Genomic DNA, 15,103 nt, shown 5'->3' on the forward strand with positions numbered 1-15,103 from the left:
AACAACAATCCCCCACCATCAATTTATTCCTTTCTACCATTTTAATGTCAACTTGGATTTTAACCATTGCTTTTGTTTTGGTATAGCGTAATAATTAAACAACTAGGTTACCTTCATTCGTACTACCTATTTACTAGGTTTGTGTATCTTCAAATGCTACTCAACCCAACTTGGTTTTACTTAGAGGAGGCTGCATGCAAAGTTAGGTGGTCATAACGTAATTGTCATGGCTTGTCATTGTGTGAACTGAACTTTTGTTGTCCCAAAATAACTTCAAATTGTTTATTTATTCGGTACTCCATCTATCTCATTTTAATTGTTGTTTTTGAGTAGTTGAGTAGTGTGCGGTTTTTAAAAAAATAATTAGTTCGATTGATTTTAATGGTAAAATTAGTATGATTTAATAAAGAGCATTGCTACGTAGTGCTAGAAACAATAGCTAGACAATCACACGAATCATGGAGTAGTGGTGTTATAATTTCAAAATACATTAAAGCTAAAATAATTTGCAATCTCATGAAGGATCCTAAGGCGCTTATTAATTCGTTGTTTCTCGTCATTAGTTTTGCCGCACCATAAAACTTTTTCCTTTAATAAAATACATTTATTAATTGTAGTTTGTGGACTAGTTAAATGAAGTGGAATTCAATACATTCGAGTATATTAGTGGGGAAAAAAATAAATATGGAATTGATATTTTAAAGTGATAATTATTTTATTAAAGTGACAATTAAAATAAGACGAAGGGGTTATTTATCTCTTAGTAATTAGTAAAAAATGATTGTAAAAAAACATATATTATTGACAAAGCAATGATAAATAAACACAATTTTCTAACACCCTTCAAAACAAAATAAAAATCTAATACAGTACACACATCCTTATTTATTAATTGAGTAAATAGTCAATTATCCCTGAAATTGTAAGTTTTGTTAATTACCCCCTTGAAATTAACAAAACGTCAATTACCTCCCTAAAATTGCACAACGTTAATCAATTTACCCCCTCCGTCAAATTCTTCTGTCAGTGAAATGGGTTAATTATAAACAAAATTAATGGATGGGATTAAACTTTCTCATCATGGGAAATTATATTATTATATATTATATATTTAAAAAAGTCGCAACAATTACCAAGTAAAAGATCTCAACCATTCAAATAAAAAACTATTAAATTGATGGATGTGATTAAACTTTCTCATCATGGGAAAGAACTTCCCATTCCCATATTAAACCTCACCGCCTATTTTGCTTTCTTCAGAAAACATGTTTGTTGCTATTTCAATTGTAGCAAAATCAAATTCCAATGACTCTGAGTTTTTAAATTCAAGCAAAACTACATCGCCGTTCACAGAATAGCCTTTTCAAATTAATATTCATAGCCAAAACTATATATTATATACTAAAACACAGGCATTGATTAAGCTAAATATTATAGATGATGGGTTTATTGACATTACGGTTTTCTCTGTGACTGGCCCTGCGTCTCTTCTTCGCTTTTATCAATAATAAACAGCAGCTGGTGGACAAAAGCACGGCGAAAACCAAAACATTGATGAGTAGTGTTTTTCATTTTTTTTTCTTTTTCGTCCACAGTTAATTGCCGAAGGAACTTCGGTAGTTAACTGCAGCCAATTTCAAACTTCGATAGTTAACTGCCGCAAAGACATTTTTTCGCCTTTTACATGTGTTTTTCAGCCCTATCGTATGTGTGTCTCGATTAAAAATTTCTAATTAATCAATTTGCATATAAATTTCTAATTAGATCATATTTTCATCAATGGAATTAGTCTTTGGTAGTCCGAGTAGTGTTTGTCATTTGTTTTTAAATCTTTTTTTTATTTTTTATCAAGTAGTCTAGTGGTTAGAGAAATTCACCTTTTAAGATGAATAAGTGGGGTGTTCGGGGTTTGAACCCCGGCCCTGATAAGTGCTAGGAAGTGTTAAATTCATGATATATTTTAGGCACTTTTGTTACTTGTTTTGCAAGTTATTGAAGGAAAAGTCGAGAGATAAGTGATTATTGCCCTTTTACGCTTTATCTATCTTACTTCACCCATTTGCGCAGGATTTGAACTCAAGACATCAACCAAAGAGCAAAAATGAAGAAAAGTACAAAAAGGCTGAAAAATGAAGATCACTCGCCTCCAACTCGCCATGACGAGCTTCAAAGGCGAGCAATTCGAGTAAGCATCAAAGATCCTTCGCCACCAACTCGCAATGGCGAGTGGAAGGCGAGCAAACTCGCCATGGCGAACGTGTCTACTCGCGAGGCGAGTGAGGGCGGTTTAACTCTTCACAGATGACGTGGCACAAACCCAATGGTGAAGGAACCTCAACTCGCCATGGCGAATGAAGGAGCTCGCGAGGCGAGTGGATGCAGAATCAGAATTCTATAAATAGCCCACTCAACCATTTCATTGATATACTTAGTTTATCTTAGTTTTTTCATACTTTTCATTTGGTAATATTCTTAGAGAGAGAGAGATAGGGCCTGTGCTTCATAGAGTGAGAGTGATAGAAAGTGGATTCTTCATCTTTTGTTGAGAAATCACAAGTTGTAATGAATCTTTCTTCTTCAATTCATTCTTGCAAGGCTTCCATGACAATGAGTAGCTAAATTTCCTTTGTTGGGATTAGAGGTACTTGATCTTAGCTTAAACATGTAATCTTTTGATCTATAAATATATGGTTCTAACATTTGATTTGATATTGATGTTATTCTTTCACTTTAATGTTTATCTTTGATTTAATTGTGATTGAGAAATACTTTTGAATCTAGGTTTAGAATAACCATCTATCAAAACATAGGTTCTAGACATGGAATCGATGTTTTGATAATCACCTTGTGTATCCAACCCTAAAGCTTTCTTATCATTCAATAGATTGAGAAATCATCGATTGAACGATAAGATCGACTCTTGAATCATTCAATAGTTTGAGACATCGATAATTGAATGATACAATTGATTTCACAATATTGTTTGAACATGAATGATGTTGTCGAGGGATACGTGATAATATCAAAGAAAAGCTAGAATCCATGTATGGTCATTAGGTTATGTGTGACGCTTGATCAAGAAATTCTAATCCTAATAAGTTTTACGCCCTATTACTCTCGACTTTCAATTTTATATTTGCTTACTAAAACAAACAAACAAATTATCTTTTAACTTAGAATGATATTTGGTGTTGAACGGTCCGCGATATCGCACTAGTCCCTAAGGAGACGATACAAATACTTACAATTGTTTGATGCAAAAATACTACATCAGGCCCCTGCACAAATTATGAATTATTCCTTACCAAATGAGTTAAGCTCACGAGGACCATTTTTTCTCAAATCTTATACTACTATTATGCTAACATGAAAAACATAATTAATATTATATATTTTTTATTTAAATCGGCACACATGTTCGGCCTACACTTCAATACTTCATTATAGCATAAATATCAGTCGGAAGGCGAAGTAAAGATAATTTAAAAAGAAAAGAAAATTTAAAGGCGGAAATCATAAAACATTGTGTGTTCATTATTTAAAAGACTAGACAAAAGAGGGGTCTAAATTGAGGGTTTACTCGTTAATGATATTCTTTTCAATCACCACATCCATTTTAATCTTCAAAAATGACAATTTTTTGGTTTGACATCAACAATATAAAATACAATTACACATTTACACTACAAAATCAGGTTTCTCTTAGCCTTAAAATCGAAGAGATCAAAGGAGGGGATGATGATTCCTTGTGTTGGGACTTGGAATATTAATTCAGTATAAAATGTTAAACTCTTTCAATTGTTTATTTGACATAATTCCACTCCTACTTTGGTCAATTAGTTTCGATCACAACAAGCCTAAAGATCTGGCACACTCCATCATAAGGATTAGCAAAATGTTGTATCTATTGTGTTTTCTCACAAGGATCTGACACACACACATTTAACAGTAATGATGTTGTCATGCAAGATGCATGTAACTAAATGACACACTGATAACATTTCTTTGTGATGTAGGAGTCTTTGGCAGATTGTGAATTCTAAAAAGTGAGATGCCAAATAACTGATATAGGAGGCCCTGGCATATTTAATCTGTCATAGTTTTTCTTGTATGAGGACTGTGATCTAATAGTTATATAACAAATTTCATACAACACGAAACGTCGAGGCAAAAACTAAATAAAGACTATGCGGACAGGATGAAGCTTATACTCTACAATCTTTTCAGCTATTACCCTTACCTTAGTTAAAGGATTTGGGAATAACTGATCTGGACTGACCGATATGAAATGAACTGCCGAGATTCAATTGTGTGTGAAACTTCTGAGATCCACATTGCGTATACAAAGCCTCTAGGATTGTAGATTGATGACTGAGATTCGCTATTGGTGAATTCACGACTGCAGCCAAGCCAATCTTAGGCCCTTGTAACTAAAGTTGAGGATTACATAAATAGTTTAATTCAGTGGCACAAAAATAAGTTATGTGGAATCAACTTAATTAAATAAAAATTAAAGAGTTAAGAAAAAAATTAAAACTGAAAAGTCAACAAAACATAGATAAAAACCAAATTTTTGTTGGAAGAGAAGGCAAATTAAAACAAACACTAAGGTAGGTGCCTCCTTTAGTGATACTTTGATGAGAATGGAACTTCACATTGGTTGGAAAATGATAGAACAGTAAACCAGTAAAAACAGAACTGTAATCAAATCTTCACTTATAAAAAGAAAATGATACTTTCATGAGACAGATGACATTAACAGATGCACAAGAAACAGATGATTCTACCTCAGTAACATAATCTAATAATGACGTAAAATTAAACATCCTTGCTCAATGACACAAATAGTTAGAAACACATCCTAGCACAAGATGCTCAAGATCCAAAGTGAAACCCAGAAAAAAGCCTATTAAATACTTTTTCCTCCAAAAGGAAGAAGGTTTTCTTTATGAATTGCTATCTTACAAAGACTCCTCTCTGTTATAACACCCGAGTCCTCAATTATTTGGGTATTTAAATCAATCCAAGCTAATTCGCCGTCTTTCTTTATGAACAACATATCTCCCTTCTTTCCTGCTCCGATAGGACACTCAAGGCAAGGAAAGGGCCCTACAATAAAGATCTTAGTCCATGATTCCTTTACACCGAGTTCTCCCAAAATTGAAATGTGAAATGTACCTGTCTCTATATAACTTATTATGAAAGCAATAGACCCATTTAATAGGACCAACTGTATCATCCCCAAAAAATATTCAAAACAACCGTTTATGTTGGAGACAGGGGGTATGGGTGTTGTAAGGAAAATCTCGTTGCTCCAGTCAAATGACAACATATATCTTTCATAATAACGTGTTTCACCATAACACATCCAGTGTGAGAGTCCATCGATGTACAATTGTTCCCGTTCACAACTCTTATGCTTATTATGCACGCCGACATCAAGTTTTCTCCAACAGTTTCTTCTTACACTATATATCTCCCATAAATAGGAGTCAACTTCTTTATTAACTTCTCCATAATAATTTCTTTTTGAAACTTTTCCATGACATATCACTTTATAGTCGTCTCGAATACTGTCATAACCAAATCCACGATGATCAACAAAAAGATACCAATTAGGTCCAGAATCAAAAGGGCTAGGAGGAATAAGTTTAGATTCCTTAGTAGATGGATTCCATAATATAAAATTCCTGTTGGGTGCACAAACCAGATAAAGAGTTCCATGGACACTACCTGAATCTAAAAGCCTAAAACCAGAATCATATCTGGCTTGACCTAGATATGCCGGCGCTATTTTGATATTCGGCCAATCTAATTTGACCTTATTCTCAAACCTCGAACCGGAAACAGAATACAACTCAAATGTTTCTTCGAAAGGATGACAGCCATAAGAAGGACAAAATGTTTGGTGTAGGAGGAGAGAGGTATTATCATAATAAGAATGATCCTTTGTTACGAAATGATAGCGGTACATGGTCATGAAATAAGGGTTATCTAATAAAAGGGACCATGATTTATGTACACAACCAAAACGCTTCAATGGTTTTATAGGTAATTTGGAAAGAATAGAGAAGGAAAGATCATTAGGAATATGTGATTGGCTTCTTCTTACCTTACAATTTTGTTTATTTGACTTTGACGAGAACGCAGCCACACATCTCTCCATTCTTCTGTTCTTCAATCAGGTGCAGTGCTGGTTTCGTGGGAAGGGAAGAAGAGTTAGGGTTTTCAGATTCACGTTAGGGTTTTAGTTAAAGTCAAAAGGATTAAAATATTTTTTTTTTATTTTTTTTTATAACTTATTCTCCCACATATGGGGGCCAGAATTAATTTCGTCAACAACTATTTCCCATGGAAAATCACTTTATAGTCGTTAAAATCATAACCGAATTCACTATGGTCAAGCAAAACATGCCAATTAGGTCCAAAATCAAAAGGGTTGGGAGGAATGAGCTTAAATTCCTTAGTGGCTGGATTCCATAATATATAATATTCCTTTCAAATGGACAAAGAAGATAAAGAATTTTGTTGACACTACCGAAATCTAAAATATTAAAGCAAGAATCATACCCCCAGTACTAATATATCGAATCTAATTTAATATTTGACCCTTTTCTCAAATCTCTCATCAAAAATAGAATATAACTAAAATGTATCATCAGTAAGATAACCATCCCAAGATGAAAATGTTTGATGTTTTCAATTGATTGGACCTTTTCGCCACTGTCGGTCGGTGACCAATTTTTTTAGTATATGGTATCTTGCATGTCATCTTCTCTCGGACAACATACATAGTGACCATTAACATTAAATTACTCTAAAAAAAAATTATTTCTATAAATTACCTTGAGACAAATTAATTATATTTTTTATAAGTTTCATTTAGTGATAGATGATTTTTTAAAAATAAATAAATATTAGTGAGAGCTAATCTTATTGAAGACACTATCTGCCGAGAGTTTAAGGCCCTATTTGGATTGAGCTTATTTTGAGCTTATGAAAAAAAGTTTATGCAAATAAATAAGTTTTTATCTTAATTTATAAATTCTCACTAACGAAAATTGTACCTTCATAAATTGTTTTTTCATAAACTACATTAGCATGCTTATAAATAATACATAAAGACATATTTATTTGCATAAGCAATCATTGTATATACATACATGGTTACACCAGGAGAAGTCTGCTGCACGAGGGAAAATATGGATGCATCCCTAAATAAATCATTGAAACAAAACAATACTACAACTTTTGGGCAAGTAGAAGAAATCTTGTCTCATACCGAACTTGATCAGTCTGATATGCTTGATTTATTAGAGAGGCTAAGATGATTGTGGATGAAGGAAATAAACAATTAAGGGTGCCTTCCATGGAGTTATGCGAATTGAAGGGATCCCTATCCCTATTTTATTTTTTTGGGATCTCTATCCCTACTTCTGGTGTAAGAGACAAAAAAAAAGAAAAAAAAAGAGAATGTTTTTAGAAGATCAATCAATCATAACATTTGAGATTTGGTGCAAGTCTTTTAGACCTACACCTCGAGTCATATATATATATATATATATATATATATATATATATATATATATATATATCATGGAAAATGTATTTAAATTTATTTTCGCATATATAAATAAATAAAATCTACAATTGACACATTCGACTATTTAATTTTTTTTTTTATATATAGGAGAAAAATATTACATTAATACTGTTAATTTTCATTTTATATATATCACATGATCCGTGCAAAAACACATGTATTTTATTAATTGTTGAAAAACGTAGTAGAACTTGTAGTATCATTTAAAAAGAGATCATATTAGTTGCAAGAAGAAAAAAAAGGTCTCTTACAATAGGAGATTTAAAGTGGTCTCCCACCCTAAATGGCACAATATATCATCTAGTAAAAAAATATATAGAGAGATTTGATATGATTTCCAACTTTTCAACACTTTTTATAAAAGAACTTTACAACTCTTATTGTGTATATTTTGCTTTCGTAAGGAAAAATTTAGCTGTATATATATTTTGTTTTTTTTTTAGGGATGTATATATATTTTGTTGTTGAACACTTATAAGTTTTCCACATAAATTACATTACGTATGAAATTGCGGGAAATTCTCACTTCTCAACACTTCAAAGTTGATATAAAATTACTCCTCTAGTCATTATTATAAAAAAAAAAAAAAAAAAAAAAAAAAAGCAAAACTTAAATGGTCATTATTTTTTACTTAAATTTTAAACAAAAGCTCACTAGTACTTTAGAACTATTAATATAATCCAAAAATATTAATACAAGTATTTAAAAATGTATTTGCAAATTCATAAAATTAAAAAACTAATATTTACTCAAAAAATTCAAGAACTAACATAATTCAAATCTCATAATTTCAAAGACAAGTTTCAATCTCTCAAAAAGATAAAAGACAGCAATGGTCTGTTACACTCTTTTGGGTTTTTGCAAAAAAAAAAATTAGTTTGTTGGTCACATAATGTTAAAAATTATCATTATGTTCATAATTCGTTAGATTACAATAATTGCCTTCAATTCTCTAAAAAATATATATAATTACCAAGAATAATACAAAAAAAAAGTATATCTCTCATCACACACCTTTTAAATTGACATGGCAACCAATATAAAAGACATTCACATCTATATATTAAAAACTCTATGTTTAAAGTATATCTACTTGGGGTGGGAGGAGGGAGGACGAGCGTGGGTGTAGAGACGTCGTTTGTTTATGTGATGAGGAAGTGAGAGAGTGCTTTGTTTTATTACATAACATTGTTTTGTACACTCATGTTTATGACAGGTGGAAATGGTTGTTAGATCTTATTCAAGGTTATTCTGTGTGTGGGGCTTATCAATTCCTCATGTACACGAAAGTACCTTTAGATAGGGAACGCTTTCATGATGTTTGGCACAATCATATCCCTTTGAAGGTCTCCTTGTTTGCATGACGTCTTCTCCGTAATCGTCTTCCTACCAAAGACAATTTGTAACGTCGGGGAGTTATCAATGAGGACCTCAATCAGTGTCCGACATGTTGCGGTTCCCATGAGACACCCAAGCATCTCTTTTTAGTATGTGCCTCTTTGGGGAGCGTGTGGCCTCTTCTTTGGTAGTGGTTACAGATTACATCAGTTTCCCCCTTGTTTGATACATGATCACTTTTATCAGTTCTGCTACATGGCGGGTATTCCGCAATCATCTCATTCATTCTTAAAGGTTATTTGGTTCACTTGTGTCTGGATCATATGAAAGGAAAGAAACAAATGAGTCTTCAACAACAAGACATCTGATCATTTCATCATCCTAGACAAAGTAAAGCTTGTTTTATTTTTGTGGCTTAAGACTCATTTGCCATCTTTCGCTTTTGCTTATTATGATTGGTGGTGACACCCTCTACTTTGTATGGGTGTCGTTATTTAGCCCCTTCATCAATTTATTTTCTTATTTGGTGGCGCTTGCGTAATAGGCACCGGTGAAATTGTATCTCTTTTTTTTGTGTTTCTTCGTTGCACACCTTGTGCGCAGTGAAGCATATTTGAGTTATTAATAAATTTCATTTTGGCTTGTTAAAAAAAAGTTACCTTTAAAATAAAATATATTTTAACTATATCTAAAAACTTGTATTCATCACAAACTCAATTTACATTATGTACGTAAATTAAACCTACGAATTGCATGTAAACATACGAAAATTTTATTAAATTTATGTAGCTTATGGAAACTCATTTTGTGTACAAAGAATACATAAACTTTGATTATATAATGTGAATTAAGTGAACTCTATTTTCTAAGGAAGCTCAATTCACTTAAGCAAGCTTAGTTTATTTAACAAAATCTATTTTAATATCACATTAAATTTTAATTAAATTGGATTTAACTGAAATTTTAATTAAGTGAATAGAAATTGTCTATTATCATGACTTTAGTGCTTATATTATTACACCCATGTGTCCCTTTTCCCCACGTCATACCTTTGTCTCCTTCATGCCTCCCCACCTCATCATCCAAGGTGCGTATTGCACCCAAATCTTCTTCTATCTCAATCTCACACTTTCTTCTCTTCCTTAATCAATAATTTCTTAATCTCAAACACTACTTAATTAATTAATTAACAAAAACCTCTATTATTGAGTTGACAAATGAAACACAACACATACATAAACTTTTTGTCACTGTGACACACACACACACACAAACGTTGGTGTCAGTGATTTCCCTTTCACTTGATTCCTCATTTGCATAGATCCCAAGATTATCAGGTTAGTTTCCATTTCTACACTCAGATCTTGCAATTTAGCCAAAAGGGTATTTCCTAGATCTTCGAAATTTCATTACTTGCCTACATCTTAATAATCATAAAAATCGAAACTTTATACCTCTAATTACTATTTTAATCCATTTTAGCTTAAAGGGTATCTTTAATTTTTCATTTTTATGCAGGTTATAAATCTTGGGGTTGATTTAATAGTGATTAAGAATGTTGGGTCGGTCTGCATTTTCTAGACCTGGAGGTTTCAGACCAGAGAATTTAGGTCAGAATACTATGGCCATGATTGGGAATGTTTGTTTTTCCGTGTTTGTTGTTGGCGTTTTGGTTTTCACTATTATGGCTGCTACTTATGAACCTGAAGATCCTTTGTTTCATCCTTCAACTAAGATTACAACATTGTTCACTTCTAAGTCCAATGCTACTTTTAAGTCTGATAACAGTGTTGTGAAAACTGGTGAGGATTTTATGGCTACTAATGAGTCTGTGTTTGGCTCTATTCTTAATATGACTGATGTTGATAACTCGGTTAGCGGCGAGACTAATGAGGCTGAGGTGACTCAGTGTGAGGGGAATTCAGGTCCTATTGATTGTAAGAACCCTGAGGTTTTTCATTTGATGATGAGGGCTACTATTGAGAAGTTTAAGGATGTTCATTTTTATAAATTTGGGAAACCTGTTCCGGGTTCGAATGATAGTACCTGTGATATGGCATGGAGGTATAGGCCGAAGGATGGGAAGGCTGCGGCGTTTTATAAGGATTATAGGAGGTTTGTGATTGAAAAGTATGAGAATTGTACGTTTAGTGTTGTTAGTATGGGGGATTATCATACTGGTATGAATGCGAGGAAGAGGAAGAAGAATCAGAAGGCTGGACTAGAGAAGACATCCTCGAATCTGGATCAGGTGAATGCGTTGCCGGTTGTTGGAGAATTTGTGAATGACAGCCTCCCTGTAGTTGAGTCGGAAAGTTCATTTAGTCAAGGTAAGTACTTGGTTTATGTGGGTGGTGGAGATAGGTGTAAGAGCATGAATCATTTCTTGTGGAGTTTCTTGTGTGCTCTAGGAGAAGCTCAGTACCTAAACCGAACATTGGTTATGGATTTGAGCATATGTCTGTCTTCGATTTACACTTCATCGAAGCAGGATGAGGAAGGCAAAGATTTTAGGTTTTACTTTGATTTTGAGCATTTGAAGGAGGCGGCGTCTGTGTTGGACAAGGATCAGTTTTGGGCAGATTGGAGTAAGTGGCAACAAAAAGATGGGATGAATCTTCATCTGGTGGAGGATTACAGGGTCACACCAATGAAACTTATAGACGTGAAAGATGCTTTAATCATGAGAAAGTTTGGAGATGTCGAGCCTGATAACTATTGGTATAGAGTCTGTGAAGGAGAGACAGAATCTGTTGTTCAAAGGCCATGGCATTTGATATGGAAATCGAGGCGGTTGATGGAAATAGTGTCTGCAATCGCTTCAAGGTTAAACTGGGATTATGACTCAGTTCATGTTGTGAGAGGAGAAAAGGCGAGGAACAAAGAGCTTTGGCCAAATCTTGATGCACATACCTCCCCCGATGCACTTCTCTCAACCTTACGGGACAAGGTTGACGAAGGAAGAAACCTCTACATTGCTACAAATGAACCTGATGCATCTTTCTTTGATCCTCTGAAGGATAAGTATTCAACACATTTTCTCGACGAGTATAAGGAACTTTGGGATGAGACTAGTGAATGGTACTCTGAGACAACAAAACTCAATAACGGCGTTCCAGTAGAATTTGATGGTTACATGAGAGTATCCATTGATACAGAAGTGTTCTTGAGAGGTAAGAAGCAACTTGAAACTTTCAATGATTTGACCAGTGATTGCAAGGATGGTATCAATACATGTAATGTTGCTGAAAACTAAATTTGTGTAAGATTCGAAATTCCAATGTTTCATACATTGAGAAAACATACTCACTTGTACTTTTAGTTCTTATGTGTTGCATTTGAGTTTTAGTAACCTTTAGTTGTGGCAGTGAGGAGTAAAATCATTTAGTTTTGTATTGTAAGAGTAGTGTTGCACCTTGGAGGTTTTGGTGTTCTTAATTAATATTTGTTTTATGCTTAAATCTCATGTATCTAATTATTGGCTGAAACAAAATTGCTTTATTTATTATTATTTTTAATGATGCTTTATTTAGTTTAATTTTCATAAGTTGATTTAGTTTTCTGCTTCTTCACACCAATTCACTCTAAGTTTTATGCAACCATAATAGCCATTTCAGTTGTTACATGTTGGGGGTGTTGGCTACGCTATTTTTGGTATTTGATTGTGTTTCTCATGCTGAGATAGCAGTTTGTTCAAATAGAGCCGCTAAAACCACTGTTTGTCAACACTTTGTACTCCCTCCGCTCATTATATGTGTCCCTTTTACAATATCTATGTCTCGGATTATTTGTCCCTTCAGAATATCAATGCAACATTTTATTAATTCTTTTCACTAATATACCTATATATATTGTATTTCAACTCACCTAACTACTATTTTTATGGTTTTTTAAACTCAAATCCGGCTTAAGTACCGACTAAACTTGGGGTCCAATCCCACTGTTTACTAGCGGGGGCCCACTTGAAGCCAGGAGCAAAACCTTGTATAGACTGACACAAGACAGGAATTGTTGGCACTAGGGAGATTCGAACCTAAGATTTAGACATGAGCACGCTTCTGAGTTCCAAGCCTTCACCACCGGGCTTTCACTAACTAATTAAATCATTATTCTAGAAACGTGCAAAACTCAAATGAGACAAGCAGGGTACTAAACAACAGCAATTTGTCCAACACTACATCAAATCATATCTGACTACTATAAATCACTTTGTAATATTAGTTCCTAAAATATCTTGACGAATATCAGTGCAATAAGATGTGATTGGATTGGCTGCATATGTAAACCATTTTTTACACAGACAATGCATTATTTGTAAAGAAATAGTTGTAGAAAAGGGGTGATTTACCTTTGAGAGTTAAACTGAACAAACATCGTCTCCAATACTTTCCATTTAGTTATTAGCTGGAAAAGAAAACAATGAGAAGGGCACAATGGGTCTATAAAGGATTTTGCATCTACAAAGTATACCTTATATATATAATCAAACCTTCCCTCTTTTTCATAACTCTTTGCCACTCACACTTACTTTACAACCAAAAACAATTCAGAAGAATGGGTGATTTACAGATTCAACAAGAATCCATGTTGATCCCTCACACTCACAACAACTCTGTCAAACGCCGTTCACCACCATCATCATCATCTGCTCACCAACCATCATCCAAGAAGCATTCTTTTGACGCAAGCAATCTCATGCGTAATGGCTTCTCTGCCATTACACTTCCTTTCAGTCTCCGTGGGAATGCTCTTAGCCGCTGTGTCTCTGATCCATGCACCTTGCCGAATCAATCCATGCCGGTAAAAGGGCCGTCAACTGCTTTGCAGCCTCTGCCTCCGATCAGTAGATGTATATATGAAGTTATTGATCCTTATAAGGTTAAAGAAGCAGTTTCTTGTTATTTGAACTCTGCTGAAAAAACTACACCTGAATCTGATTCATTGGTATGTGTTGGATTATTATGAAACTTGTGTTTCTTGCTAAAAAAGTAATCTTTTTTTTATTTGGGATCATGGGTTTTGGTTGTTTTTTTGTAGAGGCTTAAAAGGATGAAGGATCGGTTAAAAGAAATGAAGAAAGTGTGGGATGAAGTTATGGAAAACGAGGAAGAAAATGAAAAAGAACACCAAGAAGAAGAGCCCTCTCCTGATGCTGAAGATGAAAAAGATGAAAAAGAACAAGAACGAGAAGAAGAACACTCTCTTGACTCTTTTGTTGCTGATGATGAAAAAGTCATATCTCAGGTACATGTCTTGAATATTCAGCTGTGATTGTCTTTTCTATTGTAATCTTCAATCTATTTGGTTCTTTAATTGGTACTTACAAGTTATGCTCATAAATTTATAAGTTTTTTCTTATTTTTATGTATATCCTAGTTGTGCTTTCTTAATTACGTAGGATCCAGGGGTTATGGGAAGGTATTGAATTTGATCATAGTTGCATTTGTAATCATAATTTGTGTGCAAAAATTTTAACAATTCAATTATGTAGGATCTGGGATTTATGGGAAGTAATTGAATGTTTCCTTGGTTATTCACATAATTTCTCTTCTGGGGTTAAGCAATAGTCATATACGTTAATGCTAGTAAGTAGAAAAGTTTTTCTTCACAGATCACAGAAAGTAGTGGTTTGTTCAAATTCGGATACGCTGCAGTACTATAGCCGATATTTGGTGACATTTTGTACTAAATCGCATATCATTTATGTTTTTGTAGGATGAATCGGGAAATGATTATGAAGAAGCTGTTAGTGTGGAGTGGGTTGATAAGAGTTTAAACCTTACTTTCAAGTGTCCATGTGGCAAGGGATATGAGGTTCTAATCTGTGCAAACAATTGTTACTACAAGTTGGTGTAAAAGAATCAAAATGTTTTAATTGATTCCTTCTAATTTGGGGATGGATCACTTTTGTTTTCATTTGTAGCAGCTTTTGGTTGTCACTAGAAGAACCAATGTATATATTTGAACATCACTTGCATTTGAAATGAATGAAAGTTGTTTTTGTACCATCTATTAGTGTAATAATCTTTTCTGTTTTCTGTTTCCATATCTGTCTAAAATAGTGTCATTAATGGATTGTTTCAATGCCTTGTGAAGTATGTATTACTAGTGCCTTCAGACAATTGACTGCATAGTTGGATTAATTTGACAACTATATATAT

The 15,103-nt window shown here is 33.6% G+C and overlaps 3 protein-coding genes across 3 annotated transcripts; 2 read left to right on the plus strand and 1 right to left on the minus strand.

The window, feature by feature from the left end:
- Positions 1–4,909: 4,909 nt before the first annotated feature.
- On the minus strand, positions 4,910–5,974 carry LOC11405789 (F-box/kelch-repeat protein At3g06240). The gene has a single exon (XM_024784924.1). The coding sequence runs from the start codon at positions 5,972–5,974 to the stop codon at positions 4,910–4,912; it is 1,065 nt and encodes a 354-aa protein (XP_024640692.1).
- Positions 5,975–10,010: 4,036 nt separating this feature from the next.
- On the plus strand, positions 10,011–12,460 carry LOC11405790 (uncharacterized). Its single transcript, XM_024784054.2, has 2 exons — positions 10,011–10,279; positions 10,461–12,460. The coding sequence occupies exon 2, from the start codon at positions 10,498–10,500 to the stop codon at positions 12,196–12,198; it is 1,701 nt and encodes a 566-aa protein (XP_024639822.1). The 5' UTR covers positions 10,011–10,279; positions 10,461–10,497; the 3' UTR covers positions 12,199–12,460.
- A 305-nt stretch (positions 12,461–12,765) lies between these two features.
- LOC11406287 (uncharacterized) lies at positions 12,766–14,944 on the plus strand. The gene is made up of 3 exons (XM_024784055.2): positions 12,766–13,886; positions 13,980–14,186; positions 14,658–14,944. The coding sequence occupies exons 1-3, from the start codon at positions 13,362–13,364 to the stop codon at positions 14,796–14,798; spliced, it is 873 nt and encodes a 290-aa protein (XP_024639823.1). The 5' UTR covers positions 12,766–13,361; the 3' UTR covers positions 14,799–14,944.
- Positions 14,945–15,103: the final 159 nt, after the last annotated feature.

This window comes from Medicago truncatula, chromosome 5 (assembly GCF_003473485.1).
Source record: "Medicago truncatula cultivar Jemalong A17 chromosome 5, MtrunA17r5.0-ANR, whole genome shotgun sequence".
In the NCBI taxonomy this organism is placed as follows: Eukaryota; Viridiplantae; Streptophyta; class Magnoliopsida; order Fabales; family Fabaceae; genus Medicago; species Medicago truncatula.

Coding starts and splice junctions, on each gene's coding strand:
- LOC11405789 (XM_024784924.1), bottom strand. CDS start 5,974: ATGTACCGCTATCATTTCGTAACAAAGGATCATTCTTATTATGATAAT.
- LOC11405790 (XM_024784054.2), top strand. CDS start 10,498: ATGTTGGGTCGGTCTGCATTTTCTAGACCTGGAGGTTTCAGACCAGAG.
- LOC11406287 (XM_024784055.2), top strand. CDS start 13,362: ATGAGAAGGGCACAATGGGTCTATAAAGGATTTTGCATCTACAAAGTA. Junction 13,887..13,979: donor CACCTGAATCTGATTCATTG/GTATGTGTTGGA, acceptor GTTTTTTTGTAG/AGGCTTAAAAGGATGAAGGA. Junction 14,187..14,657: donor ATGAAAAAGTCATATCTCAG/GTACATGTCTTG, acceptor ATGTTTTTGTAG/GATGAATCGGGAAATGATTA.